The sequence below is a fragment of the Salvelinus alpinus genome, chromosome 22 (assembly GCF_045679555.1).
Source record: "Salvelinus alpinus chromosome 22, SLU_Salpinus.1, whole genome shotgun sequence".
In the NCBI taxonomy this organism is placed as follows: Eukaryota; Metazoa; Chordata; class Actinopteri; order Salmoniformes; family Salmonidae; genus Salvelinus; species Salvelinus alpinus.
Window position 1 is genome coordinate 40005497 of NC_092107.1, and position 24670 is coordinate 40030166.

General features: G+C 45.4%; 1 protein-coding gene across 3 annotated transcripts in view; it reads left to right on the forward strand.

The window, feature by feature from the left end:
* The first annotated feature begins 1675 nt into the window (after positions 1–1675).
* Positions 1676–24670, forward strand: part of clpb (ClpB family mitochondrial disaggregase) — a 78764-nt gene continuing 55769 nt past the window's right edge. For 2 of the 3 annotated variants that reach the window (XR_011669897.1, XM_071360082.1), the window contains exons 1-3: positions 1676–2996; positions 3125–3176; positions 8005–8091. Coding sequence is in view for 2 of the 3 variants with exons in the window: in XM_071360082.1 (XP_071216183.1) it covers positions 2555–2996; positions 3125–3176; positions 8005–8091 (581 nt within the window). In the remaining variant the exon portion in view is untranslated. The remainder of the gene's footprint in view (positions 2997–3124; positions 3177–8004; positions 8092–24670) is intronic. The other variant, XM_071360083.1, reaches the window with a different exon arrangement.

The window sequence follows — 24670 nt, forward strand, 5'->3', positions numbered from 1 at the left end:
CCTCCTTTTCCGCAGCAACCAGTGATCCGGGTCAACAGCATCAATGTAACAGTATAACTTTAAACCGTCCCCTCGCCCCGACACGGGCGCGAACCAGGGACCCTCTGCACACATCAACGGTCGCCCACGAAGCATCGTTACCCATCACTCCACAAAGGCCGCGGCTCTTGCAGAGCAAGGGGCAACACTACTTATAGGTCTCAGAGCAAGTGACGTAACTGATTGAAATGCTACTAGCGCGTACCCGCTAACTAGCTAGCCATTTCACATCCGTTACAATAGCATGTCTCTGTGCTGCCGTAGTGAATGGACTGGGAGCAGCATAGCATATCTCTGTGCTGCCATAGGGAATGGACTGGGAGCAGCATAGCATGTCTCTGTGCTGCCATAGTGAATGGACTGGGAACACCATAGCATGTCTCTGTGCTGCCATAGTGAATGGACTGGGAGCAGCATAGCATGTCTCTGTGCTGCCATAGTGAATGGACTGGGAACACCATAGCATGTCTCTGTGCTGCCATAGGGAATGGACTGGGAACACCATAGCATGTCTCTGTGCTGCCATAGTGAATGGACTGGGAACACCATAGCATGTCTCTGTGCTGCCATAGTGAATGGACTGGGAGCACCATAGCATATCTCTGTGCTGCCATAGTGAATGGACTGGGAGCAGCATAGCATATCTCTGTGCTGCCATAGTGAATGGACTGGGAGCACCATAGCATATCTCTGTGCTGCCATAGTGAATGGACTGGGAGCACCATAGCATATCTCTGTGCTGCCATAGTGAATGGACTGGGAGCACCATAGCATGTCTCTGTGCTGCCATAGTGAATGGACTGGGAACACCATAGCATGTCTCTGTGCTGCCATAGTGAATGGACTGGGAACACCATAGCATGTCTCTGTGCTGCCATAGTGAATGGACTGGGAGCACCATAGCATGTCTCTGTGCTGCCATAGTGAATGGACTGGGAACACCATAGCATGTCTCTGTGCTGCCATAGTGAATGGACTGGGAACACCATAGCATGTCTCTGTGCTGCCATAGTGAATGGACTGGGAACACCATAGCATGTCTCTGTGCTGCCATAGTGAATGGACTGGGAACACCATAGCATGTCTCTGTGCTGCCATAGTGAATGGACTGGGAGCACCATAGCATGTCTCTGTGCTGCCATAGTGAATGGACTGGGAACACCATAGCATGTCTCTGTGCTGCCATAGTGAATGGACTGGGAACACCATAGCATGTCTCTGTGCTGCCATAGTGAATGGACTGGGAGCAGCATAGCATGTCTCTGTGCTGCCATAGTGAATGGACTGGGAACACCATAGCATGTCTCTGTGCTGCCATAGTGAATGGACTGGGAGCACCATAGCATATCTCTGTGCTGCCATAGTGAATGGACTGGGAGCAGCATAGCATGTCTCTGTGCTGCCATAGTGAATGGACTGGGAGCACCATAGCATGTCTCTGTGCTGCCATAGTGAATGGACTGGGAACACCATAGCATGTCTCTGTGCTGCCATAGTGAATGGACTGGGAGCACCATAGCATGTCTCTGTGCTGCCATAGTGAATGGACTGGGGAAAACAGGAGCTATTCTGAAAAATACAAAAGGCAAATAAAATATATTTTACAGGGTGATCAACTGTGAAGAGTATTGTGATATGTAGCCAACATTAAAGGTTGATCTGTAAAGTTATATTTGAATGGTGTATGTGATCAAATGGTTGACCCTGGGTTATAGATGTCTCCAACAAATATGTTGTTTTCCTATTTCCTAAGCTCCCACATTGTGGCCAGAGTTCTTCCTCTTCTCCTGGGGGATTTTATATGGTGGTTGACAACCAACTTTAAGGTGCATCACCGCCACCAACTGGACTGGAGTGTGGACCAGTGAGAAGGAAGGTCTAAATTCTACTCAATATTCTCATCTCCCTAAGGAAACGAAATACAACAATTAAATACTGCATCTCCTGAAGTTTTCCCCAGCAGTTCACTCAATGTTGGCTAGCACCAGCCCCTATAGGCTATTCGTGCTTGTATTAGGCCTAGTGACTGCTGACTGCTGCGACACAACACGTGTTTGTTGCGTTATCCAGCCTCGGCAGTGCCACAGGATCTGAACGCCATCTGGTGGCGAATCATAGCGAAGGAGAAAGTTATTTTGTTTGTTATAAAGCAGAACAAAAGTAAATTTTTTCATATGGGGATTGATTTAGATGAAGTTGTGTGTGGAACATTTTAAGACTATGAATAAATCCAGAGTTAACCTTCATAAGAGGTGCTGGAGTAGCCTCTGCGATACCAGGAAGTGGAGCCAGTTAGTTTCTGTAGGAAAAAAACTATTATTCCCATGATGCAGTTCATGTTCCAGTGACAACCCATGCTTGGGTTGTTTTTGTTCTGTCGCTGCTGTCAACCATTAGCAGATAAATAACGGTCTATAGGCGGAATAACGGCAGTAGACTTCAATTAAAGGCGTTGTCGTTTCTAGTAAGTACTATCATCAGGCTTAACGTTGCACGGTTCGCGTGTTTTCCCGCAATGTTGTCTTCGGTTCCACCGCGGATCTTCATGCGAAGGTCGCGCAGCCTTTCGCCGTGCCGTGTGCTCCAGACAAGCACAAAGGACGCCGCGAGGAACCACATCATCCTCGATAAAGCGGACGCCAACCGGAACCCCATCGTTTCTACCTCCCGTGTCTCCCGTAGAGGAATTCTGAGCGAGGAGGCGAAAGGCCAGAGTGTGAGCCTGAACATACAGTATCACCATCTGGCCCCCAGGTGGCTCTCTAACCTCCAGGATCGCAGGAGCTCCTGGGCCTCTCTGGCTTCCAAGGGACGCAACAACAACCAGTACTGGGAACAGAGCGGGGGAAGGACCGGGGGAGAGAGCGGGAGCAGCCGCCCGTACGCACTGGCCTCTGCTGGGGTACTGTCCGCTGCAGCCATGGCCTTCTGCCTCAAGAAGGACTCTGATACGAAAGGTGTGTGTGTGTGTGTGTGTGTGTGTGTGTGTGTGTGTGTGTGTGTGTGTGTGTGTGTGTGTGTGTGTGTGTGTGTGTGTACACACTGTCTGCTAAAGATACTAAAAGGACATGAGTCTTCTTTCCAGGTGATGCACTTCTGGAGGCTGCAAGGACCAACAGCTCGCAAGATGTGGCAAGGTACATTATAAACACACACACACACACACACACACACAGAGACTCTCCTGAGTTCCATACACATACTGACTGTCTGCACAGGGGAATACTGACTGTCTGCACAGGGGAATACTGACTGTCTGCACAGGGGAATACTGACAGTCTGCACAGGGGAATACTGACAGTCTACACAGGGGAATACTGACTGTCTGCACAGGGGAATACTGACTGTCTGCACAGGGGAATACTGACTGTCTGCACAGGGGAATACTGACTGTCTGCACAGGGGAATACTGACTGTCTGCACAGGGGAATACTGACTGTCTGCACAGGGGAATACTGACAGTCTGCACAGGGGAATACTGACTGTCTGTACAGGGGAAAAGCTTTTACATTTAGACAAAAGACTTCTATGTGACAGAGACGTCCAGAGCCTCAGATTGTCTTGCTGTTGCGTTCTCTCTGATTGGCTACACTAAGTACCCAGTAGATTAACACACATGTTGAGCAGGCACCAAACATTACAAGTTATGATCATTGTAATTACTGCTAGTCTCCAGGAATAGATTCAATCACACATTTTAATTGTTTACTTACTTCTCTACATTACTATACTGCTGTAGGAAATGAAGGGGGAAAAATGAATTACTCCACAAGTCTGTGAGGTCCAAATCATATGGAGTCTCATCACAGACAGTATTTCTGGAAGTGTCCATGTATACTACAGCACATCATTGTATTCCCAGTTCTCTCCACTAGAGGGAGATAGAGGTCCATGTCTGTTTAGTTTATTTGGTTCCCCATTAGCTACTGCCCATGTAGCAGCTAATCTTCCTGGGGTCCACATAAAATGTACTACTACATGACAAAGTACAGAACAGTTCTAGACAAGGACATCAAAGAATAATATACAGTACCAGTCAAGGGTTTGGACATTTTTTTTATTTCACCTTAATTTAACCAGGTAGGCTAGTTGAGAACAAGTTCTCATTTACAACTGCGACCTGACATGCCTACTCATTCAAGGGTTTTTCTTTATTTTTTTACTATTTTCTACATTGTATAATAATAGTGAAGACATCAAAACGATGAAATAACACATGGAATCATGTAGTAACTAAAAAAAGTGCAATACTATTTTTAAGCAGTGGAATTACTTTAGATTTCTTCCACACCTGTGGACACACACTCATTAAAGCTTTGGTTAAATATGGAGAAAATAGGGGTGGCACTACTGTCTGCTACCATTCTCAATAGTGTCTGCTACCATTCTCAATAGTTTCCCTTCAAGGTTGTCTATACCTGGTGGTGTATCATTATTGATCGATAACGATCGTTTTTCTACTTTTTCCACACAAACTTCACCAAATTCAAAACAGTAATTCTTATTTCATTTTTCAATCTTCAATACACAAATATGATGGTTCAATGTTGTAATTTCACTTCTCAGTTTATCCGCTTTACCAGTTAAGTAGTCATTGAACTGATTGGCTGTATCAAAAGGTTTTTGTTATAAATGACCCATCAACTTCAATGGAGATGAATTGCGTTTTCTGCCCATAATATCATTTTAAGGTGCTCAAGTATTTTTCCATAGTTTTTTAGGTAATTTATCTTGTTTTGGTGATATCATTTCTATTTTTTGTTTACTTTAGTCACAAAATTGTTCAATGTGGCAGGTGAGAGGTAGAGGGCAGTCAGACTGCATCACAGAGATACAGTTGAAGTCGGAAGTTTACATACACCTTAGCCAAATACATTTAAACTCAGTTTTTCTGACATTTAATCCTTGTAAAAATTCCCTGTCTTAGGTCAGTTAGGATCACCACTTTATTTTAAGAATGTGAAATGTCAGAATAATAGTAGAGAGAATGATTTATTTCCGCTTTTATTTCTTTCATCACATTCCCAGTTGGTCAGAAGTTTACATACACCCAATTAGTATTTGGTAGCATTGCCTTTAAATTGTTTAACTTGGGTGAAACGTTTCGGGTAGCCTTCCACAAGCTTCCCACAATAAGTTGGGTGAATTTTGGCCCATTCCTCCTGACAGAACTGGTGTAACTGCGTCAGGTTTGTAGGCCTCCTTGCTCTCGCACGCTTTTTCAGTTCTGCCCACAAATTTTCTATAGGATTGAGGTCAGGGCTTTGTGATGGCCACTCCAATACCTTGACTTGGTTGTCCATAAGCCGTTTTTCCACAACTTTGGAAGTATGCTTGGGGTCATTGTCCATTTGGAAGACCCAGTTGCGACTAAGCTTTAACTTCCTGACTGATGTCTTGAGATGTTGCTTCAATATATCCACTTAATTTTCCTACCTCATGATGCCATCTATTTTGCAGCAAAGCACCCCCACAACATGATGCTGCCACCCCCGTGCTTCATGGTTGGGATGGTGTTCTTCGGCTTGCAAGCCTCCCCCTTTTCCCTCCAAAAATAACAATGGTCATTATGGCTAAACAGTTCTATTTTTGTTTCATCAGACCAGAGGACATTTCTCAAAAAAGTGCGATCTTTGTCCCCATGTGCAGTTGCAAACCGTAGTCTGTCTTTTTTATGGCAGTTTTGGAGCAATGGCTTCTTCCTTGCTGAGCGGCCTTTCAGGTTATGTCGATATAGGACTCGTTTTACTGTGGATATAGATACTTTTGTACCTGTTTCCTCCAGCATCTGCACAAGGTCCTTTGCTGTTGTTCTGGGATTGATTTGCACTTTTCGCACCAAAATACGTTCATCTCTAGGAGACAGAACGCGTCTCCTTCCTGAACGGTATGACGGCTGCGTGGTCCCATGGTGTTTATACTTGTACTATTGTTTGTACAGATGAACGTGGTACCTTCAGGAGTTTGGAAATTGCTCCCAAGGTTGAACCAGACTTGTGGAGGTCTACCATTTTTATGTCTGATTTCTTTTGATTTTCCCATGATATCAAGCAAAGAGGCACTGAGTTTGAAGGTAGGCCTTGAAACACATCCACAGGTACACCTCCAATTGACTCAAATGATGTCAATTAGCCTATCAGAAACTTCTAAAGCCATGACATAATTTTCTGGAATTTTCCAAGCTGGTTAAAGGCACAGTCAACTTAGTGTATGTAAACTTCTGACTCACTGGAATTGTGATACAGTGAAATAATCCGTCTGTAAACAATTGTTGGAAAAATTACTTGTGTAATGCACAAAGTAGATGTCCTAACCGACTTGCCAAAACTATAGTTTGTTAACAAGAAATTTGTGGAGTGGTTGAAAAACGAGTTATAATGACTCCAATCTAAGTGTATGTAAACTTCCGACTTCAACTGTATAGGCCTACTCAGAGACACAACCCTCTTTCGTGCACACGTGCTTTCTCTCTCTCTCTCTCTCTCTCCAATTTATGTCTCAGGACTGGCTCAGGATAAGCTGTAAGTCAAACACCCCTCCCTCCCTCCGGTTTCCTAGGGCCCCCAAACCCAGTCACCCAGAACCATGGGCAGGAGGGCCATGGAGGGGTGGGGGTGCACAGTATGGGAGGAGGGTATCTCCACCTGTCCTAGTGATAAAGTGTGTGAAACGTCTGAAATGATGGTGTAAATCAAATTTTTGAGTGTAGATGTGAAAAGGGCACCTGCCACCTGTTATTGTAGCAGCAGTATGTTGTCTGAATCCTTATCTTACATTACCCATGTACGTGTGTGTAGGTTTAAGGGCGTGTGTCACTCTGCTACAGCGTTGGGACAGATGGTGTAGGCTAGGTGAGACTGCACAGATGTGTTAAGTGTTTTAGTTAGAGAGAAGAGGTATAGGGGGTCGTCTTGTGTATGGGGGGGGGGGGGCAGGTTAGAGTGAGGCACAGTGTGTTTATAGTCAACACAGACACCGTCCCCCCCCAGCGGAACACAGACGGGTTACCTCCGACACACACTAACACACCCCTCCTTCTCAGATAACAGAGCCCGACGTCCCCCCCCCCAGCGGAACACAGACGGGTTACCTCCGACACACACTAACACACCCCTCCTTCTCAGATAACAGAGCCCGACGTCCCCCCCCCCCAGCGGAACACAGACGGGTTACCTCCGACACACACTAACACACCCCTCCTTCTCAGATAACAGAGCCCGACGTCCCCCCCCCCCAGCGGAACACAGACGGGTTACCTCCGACACACACTAACACACCCCTCCTTCTCAGATAACAGAGCCCGACGTCCCCCCCCCCCCAGCGGAACACAGACGGGTTACCTCCGACACACACTAACACACCCCTCCTTCTCAGATAACAGAGCCCGACGTCCCCCCCCCCCAGCGGAACACAGACGGGTTACCTCCGACACACACTAACACACCCCTCCTTCTCAGATAACCGAGCCCGACGTCCCCCCCCCCCAGCGGAACACAGACGGGTTACCTCCGACACACACTAACACACCCCTCCTTCTCAGATAACAGAGCCCGACGTCCCCCCCCCCCCAGCGGAACACAGACGGGTTACCTCCGACACACACTAACACACCCCTCCTTCTCAGATAACACAGCCCGACGTCCCCCCCCCCCAGCGGAACACAGACGGGTTACCTCCGACACACACTAACACACCCCTCCTTCTCAGATAACAGAGCCCGACGTCCCCCCCCCCCAGCGGAACACAGACGGGTTACCTCCGACACACACTAACACACCCCTCCTTCTCAGATAACACAGCCCGACGTCGTCCCCTCAGGCACAGAACTCAACCTACACACACACACATCTTACGTTGTTCCTGTCGGAGTCTGTTGGTAGCACCTGAGAGATGAAGTTAAAGTGGATAGTAACCCTAGCAACAGAACAGCTTTCTTAACCTCTTCATGTTCCTATTTCCTGTCAGGTTGCTGGGTGAGGGGGTGGAGCCTAACCACCGGCACCGTCTGGGCTGGACCTCTCTCATGGTGGCAGCTATGAACCGCCAGCACAGGTCAGAGAGAGAGCAGTGTGTGTGTCCGGCTCTTCCTGTGTTAACCTTGTCCCATACAGACATATTGCCACAGTAGAATGCTCCTATCACACCAGACGGCTACTAATGCTCCCTCCCCCTGCCCTGCACCCTCTAAATTAAATTAGCCCCCCCTGTACACACAGAGAGAGGTGGAGGGTTAAGGTGGGGTGAATCCAATTTGGGGATGGTTGGCCAATGTGCCATGTTCCTGTGAGACAAAGGGCCCTCAACAGTTACAGACACTAGTTCACTGAACCCCCCCCCCCCGTCTGAATATACACACACACCAGAAAGAGGCCCACAGAAAGTATTCACACCATTTTAACTTTTTCCACATTTTGTGTTACACCCTAAATTTAAAATTGATTACATTTAGATTTTTTTTCTCACTTGCCGACACACAATGTTTTATGAAAATATTACAAAGTAGTTACAAATTAAAGCTGAAATGTCTTGAGTCAACTAGTATTCAACCCCTTTATTATGGCATAAATACGTTCTGGAGTTAAAATGTGCTTAACAAGTCACATAAGTTCCATGGACTCACGCTGTGTGCAATAATGGTATTTAACATGATTTTTAATGACTACCTCTGTACCCCACACATACAGTTATCTGTAAGGTCTCAGTCGAGCAGGGAATTGCATAACTGTGGAAACGCGTCAGCCTGTTCGGACGGAAATAAAAAAAGGTGAAATGAGGTGACGTCTTTTTGACCTTTTATTTTTTTCTAAACTTTTTGGAGTGCCGCCCTTTCCCAATGTTTGTTGAACTTGGGATTTCATTTGAAGATGAATTCACCTTTCAGCAGGACAATAACCTAAAACAACAAGGCCAAATCTACACTGGAGTTGCTTACCAAGAAGACGGTGAATGTTCCTGAGTGACCGAGCTACATTTTTAACTTAAATCTGCTTGAAAAATCTATGGCAGGAACTGTTAATGGTTGTCTAGCAATGATCAACAACCAATTTGACAGAGCTTGAATATTGAAAAGAGTAATAGGCAAATATTGCACAATCCAGGTGTGGAAAGCTCTTAGAGACTTACCCAGAAAGACTCACAGCTCTTAGAGACTTACCCAGAAACACTCACAGCTCTTAGAGACTTACCCAGAAACACTCACAGCTCTTAGAGACTTACCCAGAAAGACTCACAGCTCTTAGAGACTTACCCAGAAAGACTCACAGCTCCTAGAGACTTACCCAGAAAGACTCACAGCTCTTAGAGACTTACCCAGAAAGACTCACAGCTCCTAGAGACTTACCCAGAAAGACTCACCGCTCTTAGAGACTTACCCAGAAAGACTCACCGCTCTTAGAGACTTACCCAGAAACACTCACAGCTCTTAGAGACTTACCCAGAAACACTCACAGCTCTTAGAGACTTACTCAGAAAGAGAGACAGCTGTAATCACTGCCGAAGGTGATTCTAACATGTATTGACTCTGGGTTTGAATACTTATCTCATCAAGATATGACTGTTTCTATTTTTCATTCATGTTTTACAAATGTTTAGAATTTCTATTCCACTTTGACTTCACAGTGTATTTAGTGTAGATTGTTGACCAACAAATGGAATCAATTAAATCCATTTTATTCCCACCATGTAACACAGCAACGTGGAGAAGGTTACGCGGTGTGAATACTTTCTGAAGGCACTACACACACACACACACACCAGAAAGAGGCCTCTACACACTCAGCTATAGGTAACACACACTGCATCAACGGCACCCCTTTGCCCATACATCGGTTTCCCCATGCCCGTTTATTTCAATCACATTTAAACCCTCCCTTCCAACTTTTCTGGACCCCCCCCCAACTCACCCTCTGTGTTTTAATGCCTCTGAATGAACTGAAACATGTTGAATGTTGGCGTTATGTAGCCTGGTGTGTTGAGATATGAAGTGTGGATGTTTGTGTTGATGAATGCATTGTGTTCCATGTTGATGTATGTGTTCTCGTCTTGTGCACACTAGTACTGTACTCGTGTGTGTGTGTGTGTGTGTTACACTGTGTTATGAGTGTTATAACTCAGAGTGGTGGTGACACTCGTGTGTTTCATTCTGTTCTCTAAACCCCCCAGTGAGCTCTCAATGCTGCAGGGAAGACAGAGAAAACACACAGAGACATCACTTTCTCTCACACACACACACGGTCATAATACACACTACAGAATTAAGACGCGCACACACTCACTGCAGCATTTCTCTGAACTATAGTTCATTCGAGTGCAGGCTTAACTGAATGAACAACAGAGAGAATGCAATATGAAGTTTTATTAAATAGTTTGGCGTATGGCCTCGTCTCAAAGGAATGCTCGTCGGAGCCTTAAGGGTAGTATAGCTAGCATGGTGCTTGCAACACCAGGGTTGTGGGTTCGATTCCCGCGGGGGACCAGTACGAAAATGTATGGATAAGAGCGTCTGCTAAATGACTAAAATGTAAATATAAAGGTTTACACCCATTTGGTTGAGAGAGAGGAAAGTGATAATATAGGTGAGCCCATAGGTTAAAACCGCAAGTGTACAGAATGTGAATTATTGTGCCGTGCTTATAGGCGAAAGGTAAATAGGTGAATGACATTCTGCCCATGGCTAACACGGAACCCAATCACGAATGTGATCACGACACGCAGGTTAAAATATCAAAACAAACTCTGAACCAATTACATTAATTGGGGACAGGTCGAAAAGCATTAAACATGTATGGCAATTTAGCTAGCTAGCTTGCACATGCTAGCTAATTTGTCCTATTTAGCTAGCTTGCACATGCTAGCTAATTTGTCCTATTTAGCTAGCTTGCACATGCTAGCTAATTTGTCCTATTTAGCTAGCTTGCACATGCTAGCTAATTTGTCCTATTTAGCTAGCTTGCACATGCTAGCTAATTTGTCCTATTTAGCTAGCTTGCACATGCTAGCTAATTTGTCCTATTTAGCTAGCTTGCACATGCTAGCTAATTTGTCCTATTTAGCTAGCTTGCACATGCTAGCTAATTTGTCCTATTTAGCTAGCTTGCACATGCTAGCTAATTTGTCCTATTTAGCTAGCTTGCACATGCTAGCTAATTTGTCCTATTTAGCTAGCTTGCACATGCTAGCTAATTTGTCCTATTTAGCTAGCTTGCACATGCTAGCTAATTTGTCCTATTTAGCTAGCTTGCACATGCTAGCTAATTTGTCCTATTTAGCTAGCTTGCACATGCTAGCTAATTTGTCCTATTTAGCTAGCTTGCACATGCTAGCTAATTTGTCCTATTTAGCTAGCTTGCACATGCTAGCTAATTTGTCCTATTTAGCTAGCTTGCACATGCTAGCTAATTTGTCCTGAGATATAAACATTGAGTTGTTATTTTACCTGAAATGCACAAGTTCCTCAACTCCGACAATTAATCCACACATAAAACGGTCAACCGAATCATTTCTACTCATCTCTCCTCCTTCCAGGCTTTTTCATCTTTGAACTTATATGATGATTGGCATCTAAACTTTCATAGTATTACCACGACGACCGGCAAAACAGTTCGTCTTTCAATCACCCACGTGGGTATAACCAATGAGGAGATGGCACGTGGGTACCTGCTTCTATAAACCAATGAGGAGATGGGAGAGGCAGGACTTGCAGCGCGATCTGTGTCAGAAATAGGAATAACTTCTATTTTAGCCCTTGGCAACGCAGACGCTCGCGAGCAGTGTGGGTGCAATAATTGAATAACATGGATTTCTCAATGTATTTTGCAACGCTCGCGCACGCGACGTGTCCGGTCAACATGGAACAGGAAGAGGGAAAAGAACATGACGCTACGCTGGTGATGACACACTTGTTTTCATTCCCCTCTGTGCCCGTATCATAGGAAACGGTGGATTATGTTATGCTGCCTGATGACGTTAAACAAGCATTCAAAAAGACCGGCCTTCCTGATTTGAACATTTTGTGAAATACATTTCAATCGAGTACAGGCTTACCCGAATGAACAACAGAGACCGAATGCAACATGGAATCGTATTAAATAGTTTGGGGTGTGGCCAAGGAATGCTCATTGGAGCCAGATGCTGATGACGGGTAGCCCCTTGCTGGGTAGCTGGCATCTCAACCCACCCAAAATAAATACTCACCAGGGAGAAGGGACACAGCGGAGAAGCGGTTGGATCTAAAGATCGAAAACAATGATCATTAAATGTAAAGAGATGCATGCGAAGAATAGAACGAAAGTGCAGTTATGCTGTAATGGAAAGTGTTGTATGGAATGTTTATCAATGCAAGGCGCTGAGCACAGGATTCAAACATCGTTATGTGTAGGGTTGAAATGACACGTCTGCATGTACGTCTACCCAACCACGCATGCCGTAATGCGATATGTATGGTTAACATGAAACGCTAGCTTGATCCGGCAGTGTGGTACGGAGGCTCCGTATCGCATCAGCGTGCGCATCCCAAATTTTGTAACATTTACAGAGGGCTCCGTATAGCTCCACATTGACAACTCACTTCCTTGACGACTTCCTTCACAACCGCTCTGCTCCGCGAAGCGCAAGGCGTATGAATGCCCTGACTTTGCAGTAAATGCTGTACGGACCATACAGAGCAAGGATTGACCATAAACCGGCTTTAATGATGAATGCCTGTCACCGCTATAAGTATGAGTGTAATTAGTGTTATGTGACATTTTTTTCAATAAAGCATGAAAACAAACAATTTACTGACGTGTTTAAATGAAATGCTACGTATGTTTGTACGTATGAACTCAACCACGCGTGCTACAATGCTATTCGTATGATATGGGACATTTTTCATTGCTTCAAACCTAGTCATACATGCAGTAATACGAAGCGATAGGGGCAGAGAACAGATAGCGTTGTGGTGGAAGAACATCTTTATATTACTTGAGAAAGGAGAGAAGTGAAACACACGAGGGAGGAAAAGAGAATGACAAGGAACAGGGCGGGAGCGAGCTATTATGACAGTGCACCAGGAAGCAGGAAGTCGATTTATAGAATGCTGAAGAGTGAGGCTATAGTGGTTAGGGTGAAAGGCCGGAATCACATGAAGGAATACAAGTGAATGAAGTTGTGATCACACCATTAGAAGGAAAACCATTTTTAAACCAGTAAAGACGACCATACAAAAGTATCAATGAGGGGAACTGCCTTGGCTGGGAGCTAGGTATTGGTGTGAAGTGCCTCGCTCGAGACCACATCAACAGACTTTTCACCGAGTCAGCTCGGAGATTCGAGCCAGCGACCTTTCGGTTACTGACGCAAAGCTCTTAACTGCTAGGCTACCTGCTTACCAATTATCAGTATTGTAAACCAATGAACTGCAGACTACTGAGGCTGAAAATCCCCCAAAAATACGTGGGTGGGAAGCATCCGTAGTAAAACCTGTCCTCGAGGGCCAACTGCCTAACACATAATGAGATCTTGAGCTCTGGCACTGTTGCAACAACCGTAGTAAAAGTGTTATGAAAACTGGGTGCTCCCCAAGAATGCACAGGTGCCAGATGAACTTTGCATTTAGCAGTAAGGGAACCAATGTGGTGAAACGCATTGCTGGGTAGCCTTAATTTGCAAACAGGTGGTGACTGTGGGACCAAGCATTTGTTAATTGGGTAGCATGTTTGAAGCGTGCATAGAGAAGCATTTCCCAGGATCAGTTGAGGCAAGGTGTAACCTGGTTCTTAGGAACTGAAACTCCACTTGTAACAATGAACAAACGTATTAGAATGATGACAGGAAAACATGAAATTAGCATTAATAGGCTACAGGCAACTGAAGCTGAAAGCCACAGTTGTTATTTGATACAGTGTGCTACTGTCGATGGCCACCCTGCCACTTTGTCTGCTGCTTGGAGGCTGGAGATTAGAACCATTATTCAAGATGGATCAAATCAAAGTTTATTTGTCACGTGCGCCGAATACAACAGTGAAATGCTTACTTACAGGCTCCTACCAATAGTGCAAAAAAGCTATTGGGTGAACAATAGGTAGGTAAAGAAATAAAACAACAGTAAAAAGACAGGCTATATACAGTAGCGAGGCTATAAAAGTAGCGAGGCTACATACAGACACCGTTTAGTCGGGCTGATTGAGGTAGTATGTACATGTAGATATGGTTAAAGTGACTATGCATATATGATGAACAGAGAGTAGCAGTAACGTAAAAGAGGGGGTGGTGGGTGGCGGGACACAATACAGATAGCCCGGCTAGCCCGGGAGCACTGGTTGGTCGGCCCAATTGAGGTAGTATGTACATGAATGTATAGTTAAAGTGACTGTGCATATATGATAAACCAAGAGTAGCAGCAGCGTAAAAGAGGGGTTGGGGAGGGCACACAGTGCAAATAGTCCAGGTAGCCATTTGATTACCTGTTCAGGAGTCTTATGGCTTGGGGGTAAAAACTGTTGAGAAGCCTTTTTGTCCTAGACTTGGCACTCCGGTACCGTTTGCCATGCGGTAGTAGAGAGAACAGTCTATGACTGGGGTGGCTGGGGTCTTTGACCATTTTTAGGGCCTTCCTCTGACACCGCCTGGTGTAGAGGTCCTGGATGGCAGGCCGCTTAGCCCCAGTGATGTACTGGGCCGTACGCACTACCCTCTGTAGTGCCTTGTGGTCGGAGGCCGAGCAGTTGCCGTACCAGGCAGTGATGCAACCGGGCAGGATGCTCTCGATGTTGCAGCTGTAGAACCTTTTGAGGATCTCAGGACCCATACCAAATCTTTTAAGTTTCCTGAGGGGGAATAGGCTTTGTCATGCCCTCTTCACGACTGTCTTGGTGTGTTGGACCATTCTAGTTTGTTGGTGATGTGGACACCAAGGAACTTGAAGCTCTCAACCTGCTCCACTACAGCCTCGTCGATGAGAATGGGGGCGTGCTCGGTCCTCCTTTTCATCTAGTCCACAATCATCTCCTTAGTCTTGGTTACGTTGAGGGATAGGTTGTTATTCTGGCACCACCTGGCCAGGTCTCTGACCTCCTGCCTATAGGATGTCTCATCGTTGTCGGTGATCAGGCCTACCACTGTTGTGTCGTCACAAGGACTGACTCAACATATCAAGTTATTGCAGAAGACATTTTGTTTATGACGAAATGAAATAGAAATGAAATAAGAGTGATTTTCATGAAACCAGGTGTAACCATAGCAGTAGCAAATTTAGTTAGAAAACCATGATGCATCGGCAACAGTCAACTATCATTCTAAAGACGAAGATGCCTAGTTTATGGCACGGTGTCTTATTTCAAATCAATTGTACATTTTCACCTGCATTTTGGTACATTTTCACAGCAAATTCTCATGACCGAAATGCCTCCGGATTACATTATACATTTTTACTTTAGAAAAAATAAACGTATTTAATTAATACACAAAATATATTGCTGTTTGTCCATAAATCATAAAAATATGTTTACTAGTTTAAGTTAAACTATAATATGTATTACATAAAAAGTTAAAAACATTGTTTCTCATTACCGCAACACTTTCAAGTTGCTGTAAAAACTCCCCCAAAAAATTTATAAAGTTTTATTCACCCATGATGCATCATCGAGAGGAGGTAGTGCTTAGATGAGCATAAGTTCATTTATTCACTTGTATGCCTTCAGAATGAGGATCTTATTCTCAAACAACCCCTTTACGACACATGACCTTTTCATTGCCGAAATGACTAAAAAGCTCAAATTGTGAAAAACTTAGAGAACCATTACCTTACCAACATGGAGGCATGAATGGGCTTTAGTGATGTGGTCAAATGTTTGCTGAATCATAAAGGCTGTCTCCTATTACTTGCAGATTGAGCCAAGGGCCTCTCATTACCAAAACACACATTTTGCATTACCGCATCATTTTTAGGTCCGTTTCAGTATTGATAATAAGCTCTTTCTAATGCACACGGAGTGTACAAAACATTAAGAACACCTGCTCATTCCATGACACAGACTGAGTAGGTAAATCCAGGTGAATCCAGGTGAAAGCTATGATCCCTTATTGATGACACTTGTTAAATCCTCTTCAATCAGTGTAGATGAAGGGGAGGAGACAGGTTAAAGAAGGATTGTGTATGTGTGCCATTGAGCTTGAAGGGGCAAGACAAAATATTTAAGTGCCTTTGAACAGGGTATGGTAGTAGGTGCCAGGCACACCGGTTTGTATCAAGAACTGCAACGCTGCTGGGTTTTTCACGCTCAACAGTTTCCCGTCTGTATGAAAATTGTTCCACCACCCAAAGGACATCCAGCCAACTTGACACAACTGTGGGAAGCATTGGCGTCAACATGGGCCAGCATCCCTGTGGAACGCTTTCAAAACCTTGTAGAGTCCATGCCCCGACGAATTGAGGCTGTTCTGAGGTCAAAAGGGGGGGGGGGGGCTGAAACTCAATATTAGGAAGATGTTCCTAATGTTTGTTATGCTCAGTGTATGTGTAGTCAATGGATGTGCTGTGCTGGTAACTTTAATTATTGTATTTACTAGGACCACTATTGTATAGATTAAAACATCAGTTATTTTGGAAATATGGGTGTATATAGCCCATTTAATTTACTTAAAGCCACAATCTGGAGTTTGTTTCAGAAATGAGCAACCCCGCCACTTAAAGGAGGATATCCCCCATTTTGACATGTACCTGTTTTAGCACTTACCTATACTGTTGTTAGATATCCCAAGACAGTATATTTAATGTGGATGCTACCATGATTACGGATAGACCTGAATGAATCGTGAATAATTCATGAGAAAGTTACAGACACACATATCATACCCCCAAGACATGCTAACGTCTCACCATTACAATAACAGGGGAGGTTAGCATTTTATATCATACCTCCAAGACATGCTAACGTCTCACCATTACAATAACAGGGGAGGTTAGCATTTTAGATGGGTATGATATTAATGCCTCTAACTTTCTCACTCGTCATTATTCACAATTCATTCAGGATTATCTGTAATCATGGTAGCGTCCACAAAAATGTGTCACTCTCCCAATACTTTTGGAGTTCACTGTAAATTACAAAATACATTTGAATAATTTGATTGTAAAAGCACTATATATACAAAAGTATGTGAAGTGGTTGGCTACACAAGCTGACAGAACGGGATCGGTGAGTGCTGAAGCGCGTAAAAACCCTCTGTCCTCGTTTGCAACAGTCACTACCGAGTTCCAAACTGCCTCTGGAAGCAACGTCATATCAAATTTTATTTTATTTGTCACATACACATGGTTAGCAGATGTTAATGCGAGTGTAGCGAAATGCTTGTGCTTCTAGTTCCGACCATGCAGTAATATCTAACGAGTAATCTAACCTAACAATTTCACAACAACTACCTTATACACACAAGTGTAAAGGAATGAATAAGAATATGTACATAAAAATATATGAATGAGCGATGGCCGAACAGCATAGGCAAGATGCAGTAAATGGTATGGAGTACAGTATGTACATATGAGATAAGTAATGTAGGGTATGTTAACATTATATAAAGTGGCATTGTTTAAAGTGGCTAGTGATACATTTATTACATACATTTTCATTATTAAAGTGGCTAGAGATGAGTCAGTATGTTGGCAGCAGCCACTCAATGTTAGTTATGGCTGTTTAACAGTCTGATGGCCTTGAGATAGAAGCTGTTTTTCAGGCTCTCGGTCCCAGCTTTGATGCACCTGTACTGACCTCACCTTCTGGATGATAGCGGGGTGTGGCTCAGGTGGTTGTTGTCCTTGATGATCTTTTTGGCCTTCCTGTGACATCGGTTGGTGTAGGTGTCCTGGAGGGCAGGTAGTTTGCCCCCGGTGATGCATTGTGCAGACCTCACTACCCTCTGGAGAGACTTGCGGTTGTGGGCGGAGCAGTTGCCGTACCAGGCGGTCATACAGCATGACAGGATACTCTCGATTGTGCATCTGTAAAAGTGTGTGAGTGTTTTTGGTGACAAGCCGAATTTCTTCAGCCTCCTGAGTTTGAAGAGGCGCTGCTGCGCCTTCTTCACCACGCTGTCTGTGTGGGTGGACCATTTCAGATTGTCCGTGATGTGTACACCGAGGAACTTAAAACTTTCCACCTTCTCCACTACTGTCCCGTCGATGTGGATAGGGGGCTGCGCCCTCTGCTGTTTCCTGAAGTCCACGATCATCTCCTTTGTTTTGTTGACGTTGAGTGTGAGGTTATTTTCCTGACACCACACTCCGAGTGCCCTCACCTCCTCCCTGTAGGCCGTCTCGTCGTTGTTGGTAATCAAGCCTACCACTGTAGTGTCGTCTGCAAACTTGATGATTGAGTTGGAGGCGTGCATGGCCACACAGTCATGGGTGAACAGGGAGTACAGGAGAGGGCTGAGAACGCACCCTTGTGGGGCCCCCGAGGATCAGCGGGGTGGAGATGTTGTTACAAAGCACTTCATGATGAGTGCTACGGGGCGATAGTCATTTAGCTCAGTTATCTTCGCTTTCTTGGGAACAGGAACAATGGTGGCCCTCTTGTAGCATGTGGGAACAGCAGACTGGGATAAGGATTGATTTAATAGCACAATAACTGTTCGTCGGGAGCTTCATGAAATGGGTTTCCATGGCTGAGTAGCCACACACAAGCCTAAGATCACCATGCGCAATGCCAAGCGTCAGCTGGAGTGGTGTAAAGCTCGCCGCCATTGGACTCACCGACACACGTTCTCTGGCGTGATGAATCACGCTTCACCATCTGGCAGTCCAGTGGCTGAATCTGGGTTTGGCGGATGCCAGGAGAACGCTGCCCGCCCGAATGCATAGTGCCAACTGGAGTTTCTGGAGGAGGAACAATGTCCGTACAGAAATGGTTTGTTAATCGGTGTGGAAGAACTTGACTGGCCTGTACAGAGCCCTGACCTCAACCCCATCTAACACCTATGGGATGAATTGGAATGCCGACTGCGAGCCAGGCCTAATTGCCCAACCTCAATAATGCTCTTGTGGCTGAATGGAAGCAAATCTCCGCAAGCAATGTTCCAACATCTAGTGGATTTCGGTTTGCCGAGCATACAATTTGGTCATTTCATGTACAGTCGTGGCCAAAAGTTTTGAGAATGACACAAATATGAATTTTCACAAAGTTTGCTGCTTCAGTGTCTTTAGATATTTTTAAGCAACCTCACACATGAATGGTCTCAGGATGCTTTACTGTTGGCATGACACAGGACTGATGGTAGCGCTCACCTTGTCTTCTCCGGACAAGCTTTTTTCCGGATGCACCAAACAATCGGAAAGGGGATTCATCAGAGAAAATGACTTTACCCCGGTCCTCAGCAGTCCAACCCCTGTACCTTTTGCAGAATATCAGTCTGTCCCTGATGTTTCTCCTGGAGAGAAGTGGGTTCTTTGTTGCCCTTCTTGACACCAGGCCATCCTCCAAAAGTCTTCGCCTCACTGTGCATGCAGATGCACTCACACCTGCCTGCTGCCATTCCTGAGCAAGCTCTGTACTGGTGGTGCCCCGATCCCGCAGCTGAATCAACTTTAGGAGATGGTCCTGGCGCTTGATGGACTTTCTTGGGCGCCCTGAAGCCTTCTTCACAGCAATTTTAACCGTTCTCCTTGAAGTTCTTGATGATCCAATAAATTGTTGATTTAGGTGCAATCTTACTGGCAGCAATATCCTTGCCTGTGAAGCCCTTTTTGTGCAAAGCAATGATGACGGCACGTGTCTCCTTGCAGGTAACCATGCTTGACAGAGAAAGAACAATGATTCCAAGTACCACTCTCCTTTTGAAGCTTCCAGTTTGTTATTCGAACTTAATCAGCATGACAGAGTAATCTCCAGCCTTGTCCTCGTCAACACTCGAGAGAATCACTGACATGATGTCAGCTGGGCCTTTTGTGGCAGGGCTGAAATGCAGTGGAAATGTTTTTGGGGGGATTCAGTTCATTTGCATGGCAAAGAGGGACTTTGCAATTAATTGCAATTCATCTGATCACTCTTCATAACATTCTGGAGTATATACAAATTGCCATCATACAAACTGAGGCAGCAGACTTTATGAAAATTCATACTTGTATTTTTCTCAACTTTTGGCCACGACTGTATATTTATTTAGAGTGTTATGTTTACCTCAGGCCTTTTCATTACTGATGTCAAAACATATTAGAAATGTATTTGTTTATTACTTTTTTGGACCTTCTGAGAATTTTAATGAGACCTTAATGAGAATTTTTGCGTTGCTGATTTGTGGAAATTGTGATTTAAAATGCATAGTATCTGCTCAATAAACATAACAATAATTATGAAATAGCTAAATACAGATCTAATTACTGATCCAAGAGGAACTATGGTTGAAAATGTGTTTCTTTTTTTTGTGTCAGTTTTGTGTCAGTTTTGTGAGAATCACCGAAAATACCTGTGATTATTATTTTGGGGAATCAGGATCGGACCCTTTTAAAAAAAAAAAAATTTTTTTTAAATGTTTCGCCTAAAATGACATACCCAAATCTCACTGCCTGTATGTAGCTCAGAAACTGAAGGATATGCATGTTCTTGATACCATTTGAAAGGAAACACTGAAGTTTGTGGAAATTAAGAATCAATAATAACTGATATTGCAAAGCGACACGTGAAATGGGCTACGATTATTAATGTCGACCAACTTAATGTCAAATATGAATGACTGGACTTACAGACTTTAGGAACCATGTTGTCTCTGATTATTATACGATACCGATCCATGATGATTGCTGGTGATGGAGTGTCAGCGATGGCCTTCGACAAGCTGCCCTCGTGTTCACCTTAGTCCCAGTCCACTCCTATACCACCATTTAGCTGTAAACAGCAGCAATGGGCCTGCGTAGACCAGTGGACGGGAGTGCTCACGCCCGGCAGGGCATGACCACGAATGACACGCCGGTGTTATATGGCGTTCCATACATTCTAATAGAATGAATAGAGGAGATGGGAAACAGCACAACACGTTAAGGGGAAAGACACACATGAAGCCAACACTGCAAACGTGCACTACATCTGTGCTAAATCAACATAACATGATTAAAAATAGACATAGTTAAAAGTACGTTTTAAATTGCAATGAAAATGACTTTCTGCCAAAATTAGAAATGTATAATATCTGAAAATGTAGGTAGGTTGAGTCTCTTACTCGTATACATGGATGAACGCTTCTCCCTCTCTGTCACGGATGCCACGGTTACCATTAGTTTGAAGATGTAATCCGGAGACAGGTGTTTTATACAACAGCCTTCTGGGTGTTCTCTTTTTGACCCCCTCTGCATATTTGCAATCAAACGGCAGAATGTTCTCCATCTCCTATCATACTCTGCTTCCACCGGGCATTCCACTGATTTCAAAACTCGGTCCTCCAGAAAGTGGAGAGGAACACCTGCAGTTATTAGTGGTATCTTTCAAAAAAGCTAGGATTACCTACAAAAAAGAAAGGATTACCTACACATTCTAAGAAGTTCATGTTATAGACAGAAGCATGCAACATGGCAGACCAATCCTAACTCATTTCTCGGCATGTCCCGCCCATCCATTACCTCAGCCAATCATGGCTAGCGGGAAGGTTCCTGACTTTTTCCATGGCTAAATCAACTAGGCTCGTAATTTAACAATTTGATTCGTATTTACAGATGGCATACCCGTTTGTTATTATGGCACATGGATGTTCACATGTTCCAAAAGGCATTTCTGCCCCCCCCCCAAAAAAACGCATTTTGATTTAAAAAAATTAAAATAATGTTTATGTTCAAATGCCTCTCCTGTGAAGTAGTTTCCCGAAACGAGTCACATATTACGATGACTAGGGCTGTGACGGTAATTTAATAAACCATATAACTGACCGTTATGGTTGAAGACCGTCATGAAAATAAAATAACTGTCAAAACACTTTTTAAATAAGTCTACATCCATTTAGGATTTTTTTAAACATTTTATTCTTAACTTTATCTTCATGTAGATAAACTTGACCTAATAACATGAGTGTTTACCAATGGTTATAATCAATTGTTTTGCTAACTTAGTCTGTGTATTAAACGTTCTACATCCTCTCGTCTTTCCAACTGTCTTTTGACGCAGGGTCATGAAATACGCTAGATGCTCAGGGGTGTAGAGCGCTATGGCACTTCAGTAAAAACAAAAAAAACTTTAAATGGAGGTGTGGACTTTCTTTTATACAATGCACGTTTTCATTGCTTGTTAGTAAATGTGTTTCCTAACTGTTCATTATTTATTCAACAGCAGTCGACAAGGTTGTTCTGGCTCTGAGGACTTTAGGCTAATGCGCCAATGTTGTGTCAAATGAACAATGCGCCAATCCTCTCCAACCTAGCCTGGTATTATTTGATACAGAATATTTTCTTAATTTATAGACCAATCAACACTGATCGACCAGTCGACTAAATGGGGTCAGCCCTAGTGTGAGGGGTTGTGTGTGTGTGAGAGTGAGGTTGAGATTGTGTGTGTGAGGGGTTGGGGTTGAGTGTGTGAGGTGGTGGGGGGGGGTTGAGGGTGTGTGTATTTGAGTAGCTTTGATGTGGCTGAAAGAAGGAATGGGCAGGGTACCCCCCTGTTTGCACTCTTAACACACAATCTCCCTCTCCATATCTCTTTCTCTCTCCATCCCCCTATCCCTTCCTCCCCTCCCTCCATTCACGTGCACAATGAGCGCTCGCCCGAGTGGAACGCCTGTTGACCGTTCCGACAGAGAGACTCGTTGAGAAAAATGTGAATACAAGTTTTCCTCTCCTTCTCAAGAGGATGGAGAGGCCTGGAGAGAGGCCTGGAGAGAGGGATGGAGAGGCCTGGGTGGCGGGAGAGGCCTGGAGAGAGGGATGGAGAGGCCTGGGTGGCGGGAGAGGCCTGGAGAGAGGGATGGAGAGGCCTGGGTGGCGGGAGAGGACTGGAGAAAGGGATGGAGAGGCCTGGAGAGAGGGATGGAGAAGCCTGGAGAGAGGGATAGAGAGGCCTGGGTGGCGGGAGAGGCCTGGAGAGAGGGATGGAGAGGCCTGGAGAGAGGGATGGAGAGGCCTGGAGAGAGGGATAGGGAGAGGCCTGGAGAGAGGGATAGGGAGAGGCCTGGAGAGAGGCCTTGAGAGGGGGATAGGGAGAGGCCTTGAGAGGGGGATAGGGAGAGGCCTGGAGAGAGGGAGAGGCCTGGAGAGAGGGAGAGGCCTGGAGAGGGGGATAGGCCTGGAGAGGGGGATAGGGAGAGGCCTGGAGAGGGGGATAGGGAGAGGCCTGGAGAGAGGGATAGGGAGAGGCCTGGAGAGAGGGATAGGGAGAGGCCTGGAGAGAGGGATAGAGAGAGGCCTGGAGAGAGGGATAGAGAGAGGCCTGGAGAGAGGGATAGAGAGAGGCCTGGAGAGAGGGATAGAGAGAGGCCTGGAGAGCGGGATAGAGAGAGGCCTGGAGAGGGGGATAGAGAGAGGCCTGGAGAGGGGGATAGGGAGAGGCCTGGAGAGGGGGATAGGGAGAGGCCTGGAGAGGGGGATAGGGAGAGGCCTGGAGAGGGGGATAGGGACAGGCCTGGAGAGGGATAGAGAGAGGGACAGGCCTGGAGAGGGATAGAGAGAGGGACAGGCCTGGAGAGAGGGATAGGGATAGGCCTGGAGAGAGGGATAGGGAGAGGCCTGGAGAGAGAGATAGGGAGAGGCCTGGAGAGAGGGAGAGGCCTGGAGAGAGCGATAGGGAGAGGCCTGGAGAGGGATAGAGAGGGAGAGGCCTGGAGAAGGATAGAGAGGGAGAGGCCTGGAGAAGGATAGAGAGGGAAAGGCCTGGAGAGGGATAGAGAGGGAGAGTACTGGAGTGAGTACTGACCGAGCAGGCTATGGACAGAGACCCTAGAATCCCTGATCCTCCCACCTCTACCCCCACCCCTCCATCCCACGACCCTGCGGGCTTCAGAGGGAGACAGTGTGAGACTGACCACTGGCCAGGTGGGGGTATGTGGGTGGGGGGGTAGGTGACTGTCTGGCCAGGTGGGGGTATGTGGGTGGGGGGGTAGGTGACTGTCTGGCCAGGTGGGGGTATGTGGGTGGGGGGGTGTAGGTGACTGTCTGGCCAGGTGGGGGTATGTGGGTGGGGGGGTGTAGGTGACTGTCTGGCCAGGTGGGGGTGGGGGGCTAATACACTCTCTCAAACACTCTCACTAGGGCTAATACGCTCTCACTAGGGCTAATACGCTCTCACTAGGGCTAATACGCTCTCACTAGGGCTAATACGCTCTCACTAGGGCTAATACGCTCTCACTAGGGCTAATACGCTCTCACTACGGCTAATATGCTCTCACTAGGGCTAATACGCTCTCACTAGGGCTAATACACTCTCTCAAACACTCTCACTAGGGCTAATACGCTCTCACTAGGGCTAATACGCTCTCACTAGGGCTAATACGCTCTCACTAGGGCTAATACGCTCTCACTACGGCTAATACGCTCTCACTAGGGCTAATACACTCTCTCAAACACTCTCACTAGGGCTAAGACGCCCTCACTAAGGCTAATATGCTCTCACTAGGGCTAATATGCTCTCACTAGGGCTAATATGCTCTCACTAGGGCTAATATGCTCTCACTAGGGCTAATACAC